At 29.4% G+C, this 20686-nt stretch overlaps 1 protein-coding gene across 4 annotated transcripts in view; it reads right to left on the bottom strand.

The window, feature by feature from the left end:
• Positions 1 to 11898: 11898 nt before the first annotated feature.
• The window catches only part of LOC107448634 (dermonecrotic toxin LcsSicTox-betaIC1), a 33817-nt gene continuing 25029 nt past the window's right edge, over positions 11899 to 20686 (bottom strand). For all 4 annotated transcript variants that reach the window (XM_016063900.5, XM_043045831.3, XM_016063901.5 and 1 more), the window contains exons 2-3: positions 18389 to 19167; positions 11899 to 12852 (exon numbers count right to left, since the gene is read on the bottom strand). In XM_016063900.5, the coding sequence (XP_015919386.1) occupies positions 12382 to 12852; positions 18389 to 18847 (930 nt within the window). In that variant the 5' untranslated portion in view covers positions 18848 to 19167 and the 3' untranslated portion in view covers positions 11899 to 12381. The remainder of the gene's footprint in view (positions 12853 to 18388; positions 19168 to 20686) is intronic.

The raw sequence follows: 20686 nt of genomic DNA, 5'->3' as shown, positions 1-20686 counted from the left end.
GAAAACTCAACAAACTGAACTTTTCTGTTCATTCTTTCATCTCCTGCTTTAATTTCTAAAAGTTTCAATTTATTGCTTATTGTATTAAATATGATTCAGTAAATAAAAAAAACGAAGCAAATAAAAATAAGAAACTTTTTACGCATTGTAGTTATAATAAAAAATTAACAATAATAAATAGAATTTTTTTTATCCAAAACCAAGAATACAATTTTTTTAATTTTTCTTTATTATGATTAAAAAGTATTAAGTTTCCAAACTACTTAAACCACTTTTATTCCCGTTTGCTTCATAAAATACAGTTAAATAAGTTAATATTATTTTGAAAATTTAGTTTACAAAAAGCAAAAGTATTCTACAGCAAATATAGTCCATTAATTATATTGCATTGGCATTACGAAAAATAAATGAATTATATTAATAAATACAAATGTAAATTGAACATTTTCGTTACGGTATAACCATGTATGATATTTGTTATTTCCCAGATGTACCTGTAACACCAGTGTTGTTTACCTTGTTAGAAAACTATTTTTTCTTCCCGTGTTTCGAAATTAGTTGTAAGCTTCATTTACAGATGGCGCTTGATAACTGGAAAAACGATAAACCATTGTTTTTTATTGCAAGTCAGTCTATTCTAATCAGAAATATGGGAAAGAACGCATGTTAATTCTGTCCTCAGATTATATCACGTTGTTTCTCGAATTGTTTGTAATTTTTAAAACATTGTCTTACAACTTTACTAAATTGACAGTGCTATCTGTGGAATAACTTTGCAAATAGTTTTAAAACTCAAAAAGAATAAAATATCTAGCTTCCTAATTAAAAGGCATGAAATCGTGCCTTTCTATTTCTTTCCGTTTTTGAAATCATGACAAATTTTTGAGACACCCAATAGAATAAAAATGAAAGCTTTCGGGGGAATAGAGTGTGTTGTTATTTTTATTGTTTATTTTTAGCAATACAATGAATGAAGGTGATAATAATAATTTGAAAGCAATCAAACCCATTGTTTTACCGTCTTTTTATAGATAAAAGTAACCAATTCAAACTGATTTAAACTTATTTATTTTTCCCCACGTGATGTTTGAAAATTTTTATATCGTCTATTTGTTGAGTATAAACGTGACAGGCACATTTCTCATCTGTTATCAAAATCTTTTTCTATGACATGTATCATTTTTCGATTTCAGAAACATATTTTACTAAGATCTGAATCTTCTCAAGAAAATGACTTGTACAAAGTAAAAGAATTACTCGAAATTTGCATAAAGATAACAGACAGAATATCGTGTCAACTATTTGGTGATAATATCGCAATAAATTATGCTTGTAGCATTCAAAAATGACTAATTCGCATTTTAATCAAACATGAAGTACAATGTAGCATTCAATAGACGATTAATTTGCATTGTAATCAAACATGAAGCTCTAGTAAAGATATGAATGCAAGAATTCACCCTCGCACGCACAAAATCAGGTTCATAAAAATCTAGTTCATTAAATAGTATTTATATTATTAGATGTTGTTTGGCAGGTAAACTTTAAAGTTTTTCTAGAAAAGAAATGGCACAAGCTATAATTAAAAAAAAAAAAAACATAGAAGGTGCCAGAGCTATCAGATTAATTTAGATTAGTTCAGATTCAATTTAGATCAGATTAAATTAGATTTCAGATTAGTAAATAGTAGCTCAAAAAATTAAATCTTCTTTTCTTTTTTCTTTTTTTTTATTTTAAGAAAAAATTATAATCAACTTGTTACACAGCATTTCAATATAGAAAAATTTAAATAATCAAAATCTAATATCTATCTTTGAAATTGAATTGAAAGCGTAAATCGATGATCTTTGAGAATTGCCTGTAAAAAACTCCAATCAAATTGTTGCTTTAAGTCTTCTGAAAAGGATAAAATAAATAGGTAAAGAACTTTTCAGGTAATTGCAATAATGGATAGTGCGCGAGTAGGAAACATATGTTCATATTAGGAACCATTACACCTAATTTTTAAAGCGCAAAATCAATGCCTATAGCCTAAACTCAATGGAAAAACTTTACTGACAGTTATTACAAGATGGACTAACAATAATAAAGACTTTTTTATTGTTGCAAAGCAGGCCTCAGGCTCATAGAGAGAGCGGTATTTAAGAGGCATTCGAGAGGCAGATTCCCATACTTTTGCATTGTTTTTATTATTATGCGTACATCACTTCTGCGCATCCTCATGCAATAGTATAGAAATTCGTAACCGGTGCACCATTTTCTTTCGGCTTTCTTCCTTAGTATGTGGCGTGCCTAATTCCGCAAACACTCTTCGTGCACCCAAACATTTGCTTTATAATATTTGATGGGGGCCGTATCTAACTATTTTTCTTAAGGACGCAGTGCACAATGGCTGATTGAATGGAATGTAAACAATAACGGTCTTCCTAAAACGGGAAAAAAAATTTAGAAAAATTCCTATGTATCCCTCCGCTTATGTTATGCTTACTAGGCGATGTGTGAACAGGCTTAAAATTCTAGGAAGTTTTATTAATGCTATTTATGTTTAAATTTACGCTTAATTTTACCATTCATAAAGGTTTACTGTAATTTAGAAATTCTAACTGGTTGTGAGCCTGATTCAAATTGAAAAAAATTTATATCAAAACTTAAATAAAGTGTTGCCATTGTTGAGTGTTATCCCTTATTTGGCTGCATTTGTGTAAAATATCACGGTTAGTTATTATTTAGGTAGTAGCTTGCAGGGTATAGCATGCTCGCGGAGTCTTCCAAATTCTTATGTTGTTTATTTTGTTGACATTAAAATTTACAAAGCGCATATTGTAAGCACTGGATGGCGCCCTTTTTCAAGCTTAGACGTAAAAACCAATCGGAAGAGCCCGGAAGTCTTACGCGCCATCTGTGAATAGCGCCATCTGTTACCAATAGCACCATCTGTGAAAAGCTTTACATGGTCAACCACGCATACCGATGCCGTTCTAAGCTGTATAGATGACCTCAGGACAGTGGTATTGGCGATCGAAATGCGCTGCAGGTGGCGTAGAGCAGAACTCTCTACCTATGGCAACACTTCGCATGCTTTCTCCCATTAGCGTGTGGAGAGTCATAGAGGAAGGAAGTACGTTAGTTTTCTCTCTTGATTTTCATATAGATTAAAGTCTTTTAACTTGGAAAACTGTATGGAACTGAAAACTACATAAAACATAGTTCTAAAGAAAAGCATCATAGAAATTTTAAAAAATATTTTTATTAATTAAAAAGCAAAAATATTGACAAAATGGAAAATATCGTAATGCATTCCTATACAGCTGAAAAGAGGAGGGAAGGGAGAAGGGCCAAAGGCATGAAACCAGTCTCTCCTCTGATGGCGTATTCGAGCATTGCGATCGCCAATTGCTTTCTTCATGGGTTTAATCTTGGGCATATATGGCAGTACTTTTACTTTCGTTACTTGTACCGCCGGTACAAGTAAAAAGTACGTACTTTTACTTGTACTTCGTTACTTTTTAAATTTAGTACTTTTACTTGTACTTTCGTTACTTTTTCAGGGAAAAAGTACAAGTATTTGTAACGGAAATATCGAATGAAATCGTTACTTTTTTCTAAAACTCGGTAAGCTTTCTAAAAAAAAAAAAAAAAAAAAAATTACATTAAAAAAAATGCTTATGTTTTTTTTAATTTATAAAATTAATGTGCAATAGATATGCATTCACAGCTAATTTCCTGTTTAAATATCCTCTGTTTCAACTTATACCACACATTCAATTATTTTTTACTAGCTCAAAGATCACAAAGTTATCTGAAACCCCGTGTTTGCTTTGTTTATGACTGTGCTTTTTAAAACGCGTTTCTAAAGAGTAAAACAATTTTAAATCAATGGTAATTTAAATAAATAAAAATAAGAAACTAAAAATTAAAATCAATAGATAAAATTTCTTTTTCGTGCAAATCCATAAAAAGTTTGAAAAAATTATATTTGATTTTAAAATTATATTATACGATTATATTATAAAATTATATAATAATATTCTTCCGAATTTAAAAATAAATTAATATCCATAACTTTCAAAATTAAAAATAATTAAATAAATAACAACAATTTTGCAAAAACATTAAAGAACATAAGAATATTATTCAATAAAATTTTAGGTTACTTTGAATTTTCGATTTCCTAGAAATGTACTTTTAAATCGTTACTTTTTTTGTTTAGTACTTGTACTTTTTACTCGTTACTTTTTAAAATAAGAACTTTTTACTTTTTACTCGTTACTTTTTTTAAAAGTACTTGTACTTTTACTCGTTACTTTTTAAAAGTAACGTTGCCATATATGATCTTGGGTGCTGGTTTCGATTTAGTAATTAGTTTCTTACAACGACTGTGTGGACAGTATTTTCTACACTAGGGGGCGCTGCAGACTCTTTACCACCTATATTTTCGGATTACTGTATCAGATGTATTTTGAGGTTATTTGGCTCAACGTGTTCATTGTGTGGAGTTTGTATTATATGTTAATTTGCTAAATGAACTTTGTCTCGGTACTCTAATTAAATACTAATATTAACGTATACACGGTGTACTGCTTGCAACAAGGACAAATAGTTAAAAACGAGTCAAAAAGAAGTCAAATCAGGAATGCCAAAAAACAAGTTATTTCTAAATGTAGCAATCATGTTGCCTTTTTTAAAATCAACTGTAAGTCTTGCAGTCCTTCTATGGCGTCATAACAGCTCAGAATAGAGTAAAACAATGCATTCGTACCATCAAGAGGAAGTTATAAACTCCTCTTATTGTACTACCATCTGCTGATAATAGAGAAAACCTCCGGCAGGAATGAGGTGAATAAGAAACTAAAGCAAATTTACACTTCTAACTCACCAGAATTTTAATAACGTCATCATCTTATGAAATACAGCAAAATTCAGATCAGAAACTGTATTATTTATTTCTTAATTGAAAACGAAAATATCTGTTTGAAAATATCGCCTCGCACAATGAACTGTACTAAGAAGCTGTGAGCTTTCTAACCGGATGTGGAGAAGGTAAAAAGCGCGAGATTTGTTTTCAGTTTACTTTGTATTAAATTGGAAATTTCTCTGTTATCAACCCCGTAAAGAAGCAGTAACCCATTTTACGCTTAAAACAGACCACGATTGCTTATCAGAACATTTATATAACATAAAAATTCTTCCCAGCAAAACATGCCCAATTTGTGACACAGGTGTATTAAACTCTGGTCACCTCTTGTTGTGCAAGGGACTAGCTAGTAACTCCCAGAAAAGTGGGAATGTCACTAAATTGTATTGGGACGCAAGAAATCTCATGAGTTGTCACTAACTTTACCTTTTTCATGTTAATGTCTAAAATTTTATATTGTTGAAATGTTTATTGATTCAAATGTTTATTGTTCTTTTTTGTTCACTTTACCTAAATTGTTGAATTGTTTCGTTGTTATTTTTCTGCTCCTTTATGATGCAGTGAGTTGTCAAATTTTCTGGATTGAATTCCTAATTACGCCATATGAAACACACACATTTGTATTAAAAACAGCATCCATTAGGAAACAATATTGCTTTAAAAAAATCACGACAAGGTTCTTTAACAGATAAAGAACTCACTTTAATTTCCTCAATACGGATTACTGAACAAAGCTGGATTACTATAAACAAAAAGGACACGTTTATGCATCGAATTTAGAAGGACAAGTACTGCTACGTGTAATACCGCTACGTTAGTTGCGATACTATATCTCATTCAATTGCAAAAATCGCTTATTGACTCTTTGTATTAACTCCCAATACTCCTTCACTTCATTTACACAGCTTTAAGCGTATATAGTGTCATCTATATTCAAAATCAGGAACTAAACAACAACATTGCCATATTTGGGGCATTTACCTTAATTAAGAAAAAGTTTCGTGAACCTGACATTTTATTAATTTCATTAATTTTTTTTTATTGAAAATTCGATTTTTTTTTTAAAAATTGATAACTCTGAAATTTTACGATCGATTTTATTCAAATTTTGTATTTTCTTATACAAAATTACATTCTTTGAAGTGATCTAAAAATTTTTAACCCTTAACAATTCAAAAAAAAAATTTGTGCTATCATTAAAAAAAAATTATAAACGATTATAATTAAATGTAATTATGTGCTTATCTTATCTTTGGATTAACGAATTTTAAAACTGTGTGCAAAAGTTTGCGATACGCTTTAGAAGCTATTGAAATATGGCGAAATATGGGCAAAGAGTAAAACTAACAATAAGAGATTCAAAATTTTGACCGCTCTTTTGACCAAATTATTAAGACCAAATTTCCTAGATAGTGTATATTTTAGGGTTTAAAAATCCAAATACGTCGGGGAAAAGATTTGTATCTGATTTCGTAGTTTAAAGTATCTCCTACACTAAATAATTAGCATATATAAGGTGAAACTCCCGAACTATTAAGATTGAGCCCTAGCACGTGAAAATCCAATCATTAGGGGTCAAAAGTTATTCATATTCGTTTTTTATTTCCCACTGTACCTATATTTTTTAATTTATATTTACCTATTTCTTTTAATATTTGTGTAGGCTCCTTTTTTCCAAATAATATTCCAAATTTAAGATTCCCAGTTGTTTTCAATTAACTTTCTTGTGTTTCCTTTCCGTCCCGTAGTGCGAAATTAGTATGTTTTTCTATTTCGCACCGTAATACAAAATAGAAAGAAAAAAAAGTTTCATTTTATTTTTAAACTCAAAACATAGGCGACAGCTGAATTATGCTTAACTTAACCCTTTGACCCAGATGAGGCACCAATGTCTCTTTTATCTCTTTTTTTTCCGGACGCTTAAATTACAAGCAATATATGTTTCGACATTATTTAATTATAAAAAACAGTCTAATAGTCCCTAAAAATCTGCTAAATTATCGGATATATATTTGTAATAAAATATAAAATCAAAAAAAGTTTCTTGGAGAAAAAACATATTTTTTTTTCTCATTTATGTTAAAAATTGTATCAATTGATTTTGTAAATTAAAGAAATTTCCATACTAAATAAATGTTTCTCTTAGAGCCAAATAATTGCAAATTTGAAAAGTAATTGCTTGGACGAGACAACGGTATTTCATGATGTATTTCATAACCATAAATTATTAAAATGCTAAGTATAATATTTTCCCCTTACTTTAACCTAATTAATAGAAGAAGAAAAAGTATGAGAAATATGTTTAATAACAATTCTGCGTCATAGGGTTAATCTTTAAACTTTGAGGTACGGTTATTAGTCTGCATTGCTATAGAACACTCCAATGCTGTCTAAATCAATAAATTAGACAATTTTTTAATACGTAATTACGATATTATTTAACTACAAAAAACAGTCTAATAGTCCCTAAAAATCTGCAAGATTATCGGATATTTATATTAAAAATTGTATCAATTAATTTTGTAAATTAAAGAAATTTCCATACTAAATAAATGTTTCTCTTAGAGCCAAATAATTGCAAATTTGAAAAGTAATTGCTTGGACGAGACAACGGTATTTCATGATGTATTTCATAACCATAAATTATTAAAATGCTAAGTATAATATTTTCCCCTTACTTTAACCTAATTAATAGAAGAAGAAAAAGTATGAGAAATATGTTTAATAACAATTCTGCGTCATAGGGTTAATCTTTAAACTTTGAGGTACGGTTATTAGTCTGCATTGCTATAGAACACTCCAATGCTGTCTAAATCAATAAATTAGACAATTTTTTAATACGTAATTACGATATTATTTAACTACAAAAAACAGTCTAATAGTCCCTAAAAATCTGCAAGATTATCGGATATTTATATTAAAAATTGTATCAATTAATTTTGTAAATTAAAGAAATTTCCATACTAAATAAATGTTTCTCTTAGAGCCAAATAATTGCAAATTTGAAAAGTAATTGCTTGGACGAGACAACGGTATTTCATGATGTATTTCATAACCATAAATTATTAAAATGCTAAGTATAATATTTTCCCCTTACTTTAACCTAATTAATAGAAGAAGAAAAAGTATGAGAAATATGTTTAATAACAATTCTGCGTCATAGGGTTAATCTTTAAACTTTGAGGTACGGTTATTAGTCTGCATTGCTATAGAACACTCCAATGCTGTCTAAATCAATAAATTAGACAATTTTTTAATACGTAATTACGGTATTATTTAACTACAAAAAACAGTCTAATAGTCCCTAAAAATCTGCAAGATTATCGGATATTTATATTAAAAATTTTATCAATTAATTTTGTAAATTAAAGAAATTTCCATACTAAATAAATGTTTCTCTTAGAGCCAAATAATTGCAAATTTGAAAAGTAATTGCTTGGACGAGACAATGGTATTTCATGATGTATTTCATAACCATAAATTATTAAAATGCTAAGTATAATATTTTCCCCTTACTTTAACCTAATTAATAGAAGAAGAAAAAGTATGAGAAATATGTTTAGTAACAATTCTGCGTCATAGGGTTAATCTTTAAACTTTGAGGTACGGTTATTAGTCTGCGTTGCTTTATAACACTCCAATGCTGTCTAAATCAATAAATTAGACAATTTTTTAATACGTAATTACGATATTATTTAACTACAAAAAACAGTCTAATAGTCCCTAAAAATCTGCAAGATTATCGGATATTTATATTAAAAATTGTATCAATTAATTTTGTAAATTAAAGAAATTTCCATACTAAATAAATGTTTCTCTTAGAGCCAAATAATTGCAAATTTGAAAAGTAATTGCTTGGACGAGACAACGGTATTTCATGATGTATTTCATAACCATAAATTATTAAAATGCTAAGTATAATATTTTCCCCTTACTTTAACCTAATTAATAGAAGAAGAAAAAGTATGAGAAATATGTTTAATAACAATTCTGCGTCATAGGGTTAATCTTTAAACTTTGAGGTACGGTTATTAGTCTGCATTGCTATAGAACACTCCAATGCTGTCTAAATCAATAAATTAGACAATTTTTTAATACGTAATTACGATATTATTTAACTACAAAAAACAGTCTAATAGTCCCTAAAAATCTGCAAGATTATCGGATATTTATATTAAAAATTGTATCAATTAATTTTGTAAATTAAAGAAATTTCCATACTAAATAAATGTTTCTCTTAGAGCCAAATAATTGCAAATTTGAAAAGTAATTGCTTGGACGAGACAACGGTATTTCATGATGTATTTCATAACCATAAATTATTAAAATGCTAAGTATAATATTTTCCCCTTACTTTAACCTAATTAATAGAAGAAGAAAAAGTATGAGAAATATGTTTAATAACAATTCTGCGTCATAGGGTTAATCTTTAAACTTTGAGGTACGGTTATTAGTCTGCATTGCTATAGAACACTCCAATGCTGTCTAAATCAATAAATTAGACAATTTTTTAATACGTAATTACGGTATTATTTAACTACAAAAAACAGTCTAATAGTCCCTAAAAATCTGCAAGATTATCGGATATTTATATTAAAAATTGTATCAATTAATTTTGTAAATTAAAGAAATTTCCATACTAAATAAATGTTTCTCTTAGAGCCAAATAATTGTAAATTTGAAAAGTAATTGCTTGGACGAGACAACGGTATTTCATGATGTATTTCATAACCATAAATTATTAAAATGCTAAGTATAATATTTTCCCCTTACTTTAACCTAATTAATAGAAGAAGAAAAAGTATGAGAAATATGTTTAGTAACAATTCTGCGTCATAGGGTTAATCTTTAAACTTTGAGGTACGGTTATTAGTCTGCGTTGCTTTATAACACTCCAATGCTGTCTAAATCAATAAATTAAGCAATTTTTTAATACGTAATTACGGTATTATTTAACTACAAAAAACAGTCTAATAGTCCCTAAAAATCTGCAAGATTATCGGATATTTATATTAAAAATTGTATCAATTAATTTTGTAAATTAAAGAAATTTCCATACTAAATAAATGTTTCTCTTAGAGCCAAATAATTGCAAATTTGAAAAGTAATTGCTTGGACGAGACAACGGTATTTCATGATGTATTTCATAACCATAAATTATTAAAATGCTAAGTATAATATTTTCCCCTTACTTAAACCTAATTAATAGAAGAAGAAAAAGTATGAGAATTATGTTTAGTAACAATTCTGCGTCATAGGGTTAATCTTTAAACTTTGAGGTACGGTTATTAGTCTGCGTTGCTTTATAACACTCCAATGCTGTCTAAATCAATAAATTAGACAATTTTTTAATACGTAATTACGGTATTATTTAACTACAAAAAACAGTCTAATAGTCCCTAAAAATCTGCAAGATTATCGGATATTTATATTAAAAATTGTATCAATTAATTTTGTAAATTAAAGAAATTTCCATACTAAATAAATGTTTCTCTTAGAGCCAAATAATTGCAAATTTGAAAAGTAATTGCTTGGACGAGACAACGGTATTTCATGATGTATTTCATAACCATAAATTATTAAAATGCTAAGTATAATATTTTCCCCTTACTTTAACCTAATTAATAGAAGAAGAAAAAGTATGAGAAATATGATTAGTAACAATTCTGCGTCATAGGGTTAATCTTTAAACTTTGAGGTACGGTTATTAGTCTACATCGCTATAGAACACTCCAACACTAAACACTCTATAGAACACTATAGAACACTCCAACACTAAACACTCTATAGAACACTATAGAACACTCCACACTAAAACAATAAATTAGGCAATTTTAATACGTAAATAGTAAAACAAAAACAAGATCAAAATCTTTTTTTTAACAATTTTATTCGTGAAATGTGTAAAAAGAATACATAATGCAACTTGAAAAATTAAATACAACAAACATTTAAAAAGTGAAATTTTAACAGTATATAAATTTTTCGAGTTCAGAGTGATCTGCTAATAACAACAAATTGGTACCAAGGTTCAACAATTGGTAACAAACTGGTACAAGCATTATATTTTTCCAGTTATATTTTAGTTTCATGATTTTGAATAGAAAGTTTCTTAACAGTCAGAGCAAATAAATTAATCAAACACACGCATAGAGATGGAACATCCTTTGAAATTTTTTTTAACTCTGAAAGTAAATTCAATGTTGAACTAAAACAATATACTGAGAGCAAAATAAAAAACAGACTATCCTAAATAACTCTTGATTGAATGATCGGATTTTCCCATTTCAATCTTAATAGTTCGAGGGGGTGACATCAAATATGCTAATTAATTAGTGCAGACGATATTTTAAATTACGAAATCAGACAAAAAAACGTACTTTCTCTGTATAAACATACCTTTTTTTTCTATGGATTCAGATTTCTTATCCCAAAGTATAGGGGATAGCTGCAATCTGGCTGCAGATAGCTGCAAACAATAAAATTCGTTTATCCTATAGCTCCTAGTAAAGTACAACTTTTAGTAAATATTTATTATTTTTATTATTTTATTTAAAAACAGTCGAAGCTTTTTGACCTGTGAAGTATACAATTTTTGCATCATTTTAAAGAATGTAATTTTAAGTAGCAAAATACAAAAGCAAAATTGGTCGAATAGTTCCTGAGGTTGAATACATACTTTAAATTGTGTAAAAAATTATATACCTTGCAATTCAATTTTTTTTTACCGTCCTTAAATAAATAATAAGAAATAGTTACTAAAAGTTATATTTTGCATGGAATTATCTTTGGATAAACGAGTTTTGCAATTGAGTGCAAAATTTTTGCAATTCAATTAAAACTTCTCTAGTTATGGTGAAATACGTAAAAAGTAAAATTAATATTTAGGGGTTCAAACTTTGGACCACTCTCCTGACCAAACTATTGTGAGCCTATTTTCTAGATTGTTGCTACCCCTCCATCTAGAGGATCAAAAATCCGAATCCATCAAAAAAGGTACATTTATTCAGAAAAAATACGTTTTTGTGTCTGATTTCGTAACTTAAAATATAGTTTCCACAAATTAACTAGCATACATTAGGTCACACCCTCGAAGCTTTAAGTTTGAGTCCTAAAAAGTGAACATCCTATCATTAGATCAAAAGTTATTCAGGATGGTCCCTTTTTCTATTTTGCGCACTGTACAACAATCTTAATACGATGTGATGTCTTATAATGTATGATGGAATCGTGTCATTGATATTTTGACGAATTTGTTACTGATCAAAATGTTAATTATTTATGAATTTTGGGGAAAGTTTCTTTCTTTTTTACCAAAATAAATTTTAAAAATTTAAGGACATAAATTACCACCTATTCTCTTTATAAGAATAAGTATACGATTATATTTTAACGGGTTAAATTGCTGGCGAACCATATTGAGAACCCTGCTTTCAAAATCGAGAAGAATGTATTCTAAACTTAATTCAATTTCTAAAAGTAGAAAACGGATCGTCATACGGAGTAGCCAATCTGAAGTCATTTTTATAGTATGACTCTTGTAAAACTTCGATGACGTCTTCTGGGTCATTTGTTAAAATTGCGTCAACGGCTAAATTCAACGACAATCGGATTCGCAATTTGAGATCAATAGTCCAGTGATAGACTTTGCCGACAAAATCATTGTTTACAGAATTTCGCATTGACACTTCTCGTCTGAGTCGGCCATCTGGATAGAAAGCACTGATGCAGTTGGATTTACCATCTCCAAGCCAGACGTTGAGCTTGCCCCCAAACTCGTCGACAAACATTTTGCGAATGGCGAAAATGTCATCTTGACCACCGTCAAACCCAACGTCCTTCAATCGAGCCTCCTGTCCCCTCTCCTGGAATTCTTCGAGAACACCGTATATGACGTCTTTGTTGTCTATGGACTCGATGTATATGAGGACTTTTACCTGTTGAACATAAAATAAATTTAGTAGATATACTACATGTTTATAAATGATAACACATTTATGATAAAATAAAGCGTGTTTATTTGTTACAAGTCTACATCGTCTTCTTGGCCTGATTCGGATCGATAACTAGAATCGTTCAGTATTCGGACAGAATAATTTTTATTATTATTTTTTTATTACCATCGTTGAGAAGCCGACCCAATTTTTGGGATTACGACTGCTAATGTTCAACTCCGTAGCCCTGTAATTTTTGAACCAATCCAGACGACAAGGAAACTCCTCGATCAGTACCCATAGAGGTATTGATTTGTTATGGGAACATGGAGGACTTTGTGACTCGACAAATTTAGCGTGCATCAGTCATCCTTTACTACACGGAGAGTCTTCGGCCAGCAGGGATCAAACCCACGATCTCTTAGACATGGGTCAAGTGCCCTGCCGACTAGGCTATCCCTGCCCGGATTGAATAATTTGGATCACACAGTATTTCTATGACTTATTGCAGTTTTATAGGCATAATATTCTGTAATAACCACATTTGAACTATTTTTGGAAATCCTCAACTATTATTTAAACGATCAAAAAATTAAGTGGTTATCAAAACTTGACGAATCATCAACGAGAGAGGTGGATTTCAAAATTAACAAAACCTGTTTTCATTTGCAGAGGAAATTAAGAGGAGATGTTAGACACCATTAAAATTATTTAATGGTGTTTCGAGAAACTGTATATTATACGTTATATTATACGTACGTTACATTATATAAACATCTAAAGTTAACAATATTATTGAATTTGAGATGGTATTCAAACTTTACCTCAGTTTTTCCAAGGTTTAACCCTTTCGCGCCGACTGTCACAAATACGTGACAGCAAAAAACCGTATCAATCAGGGTAAGAAGATAAAACTGGTAATCAAAGTATTTCTTTAGCAGTTTATTTGTGGGCGGAGTTATAATTTTTCGATTTATTTAATTCACCATTACTTTGTTCAAAATAAAACTATTTAGTTATACTTTGAATAAACATTGATTATATATATGATCAAACTAACAATAATTAAAATAAAAGCAAAGTAAGTCTGTCAAATTAGTAACGACTACGTTTAAGTTACCGTTTTTTATTTAATTGCAACTTGATTCTGATTTTGTACGAATGTTTTTCTGAATCACCCGTCCCCAAGGGGTTAATAGATAACTTTAATTTTATTTTATTAGTTCTTGTCGAGTGTTTTCTTATCTAAATTTATAAACATTTAAAAGCATGAGTATCATATATACAAATAAGAAAATATAAGTATATATAAGAAACACGTAGTTTCATATACATTTAAAATACCCATTCGTTTCGGCTTTTTCGGTTAATATGTTCTGCAAAATTATTAACGTTGATTTGACTTGTCATAGCCTTACACATGAAACCAAATTTAAGTAATTTATAGAAACATGTTATAAAACTTATTTTTGATTGAATGAAGCTTTTAGCTAGCAAATCACTCAATTCATATAATATTTATCAAATCCTGCGGGAAAAAATTTTGGAATTTAATGCGTGAAGCGTAGATCGGAGAAAATTTTAAACTAGACGGGTACGTCATTACTTCCAACGTGTGTACAGTGCGCAAAAAAATAAATTGATCATCCTGAATAACTTTTGGTTTAATGCTCACGTTCTAGGACTCAATATTAATGATTCATGGGAGTGACCTCAAATATGCTAATTAAATAGTGCAAAACGATATTTCAAGTTACAAGATCAGACACTTAAACGTACTTTCTCTGAATAAACATACCTTTTTTTTCTATGAATTCTTATTTTCGACCTCAACAACACAGAAGGTAGCCGCAATGGAAAATGTTCTCCCAATAGTTTGATCAGGAGAGCAGTCCAAAGCTCCCCTTAATGTAAATTTTACTTTTTTGCGAATTTTTCCATACCTTGAGAAATTTTTAAGCGAACTGAAAACTTTTTTGCATACAATTATAAAATTCGTTTAGCCACAGACAATTCCACACAAAAAATAAATTTGCTGAGTATTTATTATTTTTCATTATTTTATTTAACAATAGTCGAAAAACTTTTGAAATCTAAGAAATACAGTTTTTTTACATCATTTTAAAGAAAGTAATTTTGAATGACAAAATACAAAATTTGAGCAAAACCGGTCGAATAGTTTCTGAGAAATCATATTATAAAAAAGACGTGTTTTCAGAAACTATTCAACCGATTTTGCTTAAATTTTGTATATTTCCATGTAAAAATACATTCTTTTAAATGATGTAAAAAAATTGGTAATCAGATTGGTTTTAAAATGATGTATTTGAGGTCCCCCCTTCGAATCATTAAAGTTGAGTCCTAGAACGTGAAGATCCGATCCTTGGATCGAAAGTTATTCATGGTGGTCCGTTTGTTTTTCTCTTTTTGTGCTCTGTACATTGTACACTGGTGCTCATCTGGGGAAAATTGCGAACTTGAATACGGTACGTACACACACACACAGATATATATATATATATATATATATATATATATATATATATATATATATATATATATATATATATATATATATATATATATATATATATATATATATATATATATATATATATATATATATATATATATATATATATATATATATATATATATACATATATATATATATATATATTGCTTTTGCTTTATTTATTTTATGTTTTGAGCCTAGTTTCTGTTGCAAGTAAAATAAAATGAAGTTATATTGATTGAAAATTGCTTTAAATTTCAAAGCTTATTATTTAAATAATTAAAAAAAACTATAGGCGCATTCTTTAAAAAATTAATACTACAATAGTAATATTGATTTGTTAGAAAGTGCAATGAATTGGTGAAAATTGAAGTATAGTCCAGTCCAAGAATTACAATTATACTCTTAAGAGAGTTGTTAGCAATCTTTTTAGAAAAGGAATACTACAATAGTAAAAAAGGTGCTGCTAGAAATTTTAATGTATCGAAGGAAATTGAAGTAGAATTTCAATTATTCTCGTACAAGAATTATACGCAATCTTTAAAAAGGGATTACTAAAATATTATAGGTATTGCTAGAAATTTTAATGAATCGAAGGAAATTGAAGTAGAATTTCAATTATTCTCGTACAAGAATTATACTCAATCTTTAAAAAGGGATTACTAAAATAATATAGGTATTGCTAGAAATTTTAAGGAATCGAAGGAAATTGAAGTAGAATTTCAATTATTCTCGTACAAGAATTATACGCAATCTTTAAAAAGGGATTACTAAAATAATATAGGTATTGCTAGAAATTTTAATGTATCGAAGGAAATTGAAGTAGAATTTCAATTATTCTCGTACAAGAATTATACGCAATCTTTAAAAAGGGATTACTAAAATATTATAGGTATTGCTAGAAATTTTAATGAATCGAAGGAAATTGAAGTAGAATTTCAATTATTCTCGTACAAGAATTATACGCAATCTTTAAAAAGGGATTACTAAAATAATATAGGTATTGCTAGAAATTTTAAGGAATCGAAGGAAATTGAAGTAGAATTTCAATTATTCTCGTACAAGAATTATACGCAATCTTTAAAAAGGGATTACTAAAATAATATAGGTATTGCTAGAAATTTTAAGGAATCGAAGGAAATTGAAGTAGAATTTCAATTATTCTCGTACAAGAATTATACGCAATCTTTAAAAAGGGATTACTAAAATAATATAGGTATTGCTAGAAATTTTAATGTATCGAAGGAAATTGAAGTAGAATTTCAATTATTCTCGTACAAGAATTATACGCAATCTTTAAAAAGGGATTACTAAAATATTATAGGTATTGCTAGAAATTTTAATGAATCGAAGGAAATTGAAGTAGAATTTCAATTATTCTCGTACAAGAATTATACGCAATCTTTAAAAAGGGATTACTAAAATAATATAGGTATTGCTAGAAATTTTAAGGAATCGAAGGAAATTGAAGTAGAATTTCAATTATTCTCGTACAAGAATTATACGCAATCTTTAAAAAGGGATTACTAAAATAATATAGGTATTGCTAGAAATTTTAATGTATCGAAGGAAATTGAAGTAGAATTTCAATTATTCTCGTACAAGAATTATACGCAATCTTTAAAAAGGGATTACTAAAATATTATAGGTATTGCTAGAAATTTTAATGAATCGAAGGAAATTGAAGTAGAATTTCAATTATTCTCGTACAAGAATTATACGCAATCTTTAAAAAGGGATTACTAAAATAATATAGGTATTGCTAGAAATTTTAAGGAATCGAAGGAAATTGAAGTAGAATTTCAATTATTCTCGTACAAGAATTATACGCAATCTTTAAAAAGGGATTACTAAAATAATATAGGTATTGCTAGAAATTTTAAGGAATCGAAGGAAATTGAAGTAGAATTTCAATTATTCTCGCACAAGAATTATACGTAATCTTTAAAAAGGGATTACTAAAATATTATAGGTATTGCTTGAAATTTTAATGAATCGGAAAAAATTTAAGTGCGCAGTCAAAAAATTGCTGCTGTTCAAGAATCAATATACGTTTAAGCTTAACATTTTATGTTTTTATGAGTTGCAGCTTATAATCTTACAGTGGTAAATTTTATTCTGCAGAAATTTGTTTAAATTTTTCTCCATTTTTCTCCATCACTAAAAAGAGTTGGCTGAATTTTTTTCTCTTTTTTTTTTGTGATTTTTTTCATTAATGACAAACTATTTCTTTAACAATTCTGATCTAAAAAGTAATTTTCTGAAAATAGACTTCTCCTAAGCAAATTGATTAATTAAAAATGTTTTTAGATGTGCATGTTGTTGACTTACTTGACAGTAATAAAAACAATTATTTTGATATTTTTTCTAAACGGAGTTTGTCGTGTAAGCTTTTAAAGTTATTTATATTATATTGTAATGCATCATTATTTTAAAGTGCTGTTTTTTCCTAATATACATTCATCAAACATGACTTTTAATTCTCTATTCAAAAGATTTTTTCTAATATTTAAGAAAAATATCAAAAAAATTATCATTAATAAGATAAGCCAGTTCGTTATTATCTTTATGAGAATCAATATTCTGAACGGAGTATAGTACAGAATATTCCAGAAATGACTGACGGTTTTAAAAGCCAATTAAATAAATTGAAAGGAAATAGAGAAATAAAATAAATCAATATATCTTAGCAAAGTTTCAAAATTAATTACGACGTTCATTAACAGATGGCGCTGTTATAAGCGAAAACGATCAATCAATGGTTTGAAAATAATCACCTTTCTCAGCAATGCAGTGGAGCAGTCTGAGGACAAACTTAACAGACTCTCGTGCATTTCAATTGGAATGATCTGACACGGAGCATTGCTTACTTAGTTTTTCTCAGACAACAGTGCCATCTGTTAACGAAATTCGTAACTTATTTTAGAATTTGGTGTGAATAAATTTTTTGTATCCTAAGCAGAACGCCTTTCTGTTATGTATATTCATATCACTTGTATGACCAATTTACAGATTAACGATTACCTCTTGTTCTCTGCTACCATCTGGAGTCCACAAATGATCAAGAATATGTCTAGCAATTTCCCTCCCCGATTTCTTCTTATTGTTGGAAGAGCTCATCTTTAAATCCAGCATTTGTAGCACCATTTTATCGTAGTAATTGTTCGGTTCGTTGGGATCCGTAATTTTCCGCACGTGTTGCAAATACTCTGACAAACCAGCAGTCTTTGTGCAAGTCCTGAAACAATCACAAGGAAACCCATGATACACTTCTTTCACTGATCCGTCTGAATAGAACTGAATATCCGATTCCAGGGAGTTCGCACCACGATCCAGGTAGTGTCGAACCTGACGGAGCTCGTTCACCATATGTGCTATAACATAAAATGGTCTCTTGTCCGCATGTGCAGTGCTGACCAACAAAGCATGTAACAGTATAAAAGTCAATACATGGGTATAACGCAGATGAATATGATTTATCATAGTTTTTTATGATAAAAAATATGAGGGACTTAGAAAAGAGGAACTTGGTGGTATGTTTGGTTACTTCAAAGAAAGAGATCACATTCTTTTTTTTTCTTTTTTTATTGTATGGTGATTATTCCGTTTTGTGGATGAAGTTTTTCATTTGAAAGTGCGATCTGCTAGTAGCCATCATTTTTTTTTTGGACGATTGATTAGTGATAAAAATTGCACTGCAGATATTTTTTATCATCAGCTAGTATCTTAGTTATTCATTTTGTCTGGATGATCTGTCCGGAACATAACTGTTGAACTGCTGCAAGCAGCTTGGCTTTCAGGTCCTAGAAAGAAAAAAAACAATTATTGACCTTTACAAAATCATGGACATTTAATCTTTTAAGAAAAAGTAAGAAAGCCATAAAATTATATTTCTGATGTATACTAAAAATTTTAAAAAAATATATTGAAGGAATACCCCACTTAACATAAATACTGGCACTTAAAATAGATTCAATTACAAAAGTTAGGTAGGTACTTTTTTGCGTCGCACTAGAGCTGCACAATGAGCTATTAGAGATGGTCTGCGAAATATCCCTGAGGATGAACCGAAGACATGTCATCGCAATTTTGATCCTCTGCAGAAGGGATGGTTCCCCAGATTTGATAGCTTGGAGACTTGCGCGCGAAGTCGAGCACTCTACAATAAAGCAGTTTAACGAGGACCGACGCCGAGCACCCTAGGTCCCTACGTAGGCTGATCAAAGTGGTCACCTAACCACATACTGACCGTAGCCAGTGCTTAACTTCGGTGTTCAACTGGGAACCGTGTCTTTACGATCAGTCCACTGCGGGACTACAAAAGTCACAATGCAACAGAAGTCACATTGCAAAGTCACGGGACTACAAAAGTCACATTGCAAAGATATATCTGCCCGCAAGAAATTGTCACAAATTCTTATTTTTAGCCATTGTCACATAATATTTCTGTTTATAAAATTAAATTCAGTAACACTTATGCTACATTAATTATAACCACTTCTACTTTTTTTTTCTTCCGGTTTGATGCTGCCTAACCCTCAAATCCCACGGATGGGGCAAAATAAGGTTTTCAAAATAATATTTCTATGAATATTTTAGACACGTTAGGGTGTTTTATGAAAACATGGCAATTATTTTTAAATATGTAGCAGTTTCAAATGAATGACGCTGCAAAAAAAATAACAAAAAATGAGAAAAAAACTACAAATTGATTGTATGGGTCGGCTTTATGTTAGATGGCAAACATATCCATCGATGCTTTTGAAAGAAGCTCAGTGACTGATCAAGGATATGGGGATGAAGTCTATATTCTTCTTTTTAGTTGATCTTGATTTCATCTGAGTGGTCGATAACGCGGGTCCACACACAGCTGTTATGTATTTTTTTCGAAAATAGAAATAATCTTCGCATGGATTGACCACCCAGATCTCCAGACCTCAATTTTAGAGAACATGCTTGTGACGCTCATGGGAGAACGATTGTTACTTCCACTCTCCGTGACAATCATTCAGAGCCTGAAAGCAGTTTCACTGAACGAGTGCCATACCTCCACAAACAATTTTATTTATTTATCTATTTATTTATTTATTTTATGTATCTGCTTTATTTATTTATTTGTTTTATGCATTTGCTTTTATATTTATTTATTTATTTTATGCATTTATTTTGTGTGCGCTTTTTTTTATTATTTACTTTTTTTAATTTTTTTATTTCGTTTATTTATTTATTTTGGTTCAGTTCTGTAACTACTATTTCGTTTTTTATAACTCCGATGGGAATTGCGTCATGTTTGTATATAATAACCGTTTATTAGTTATTGCA

Source organism: Parasteatoda tepidariorum, chromosome 4 (genome assembly GCF_982258835.1).
Source record: "Parasteatoda tepidariorum strain Cologne lab strain chromosome 4, Ptep-v5.0, whole genome shotgun sequence".
NCBI classification, from domain to species: domain Eukaryota; kingdom Metazoa; phylum Arthropoda; class Arachnida; order Araneae; family Theridiidae; genus Parasteatoda; species Parasteatoda tepidariorum.
Note: the sequence above shows the minus strand (reverse complement) of the source record. Positions and strands in the feature narration are given on the sequence as shown.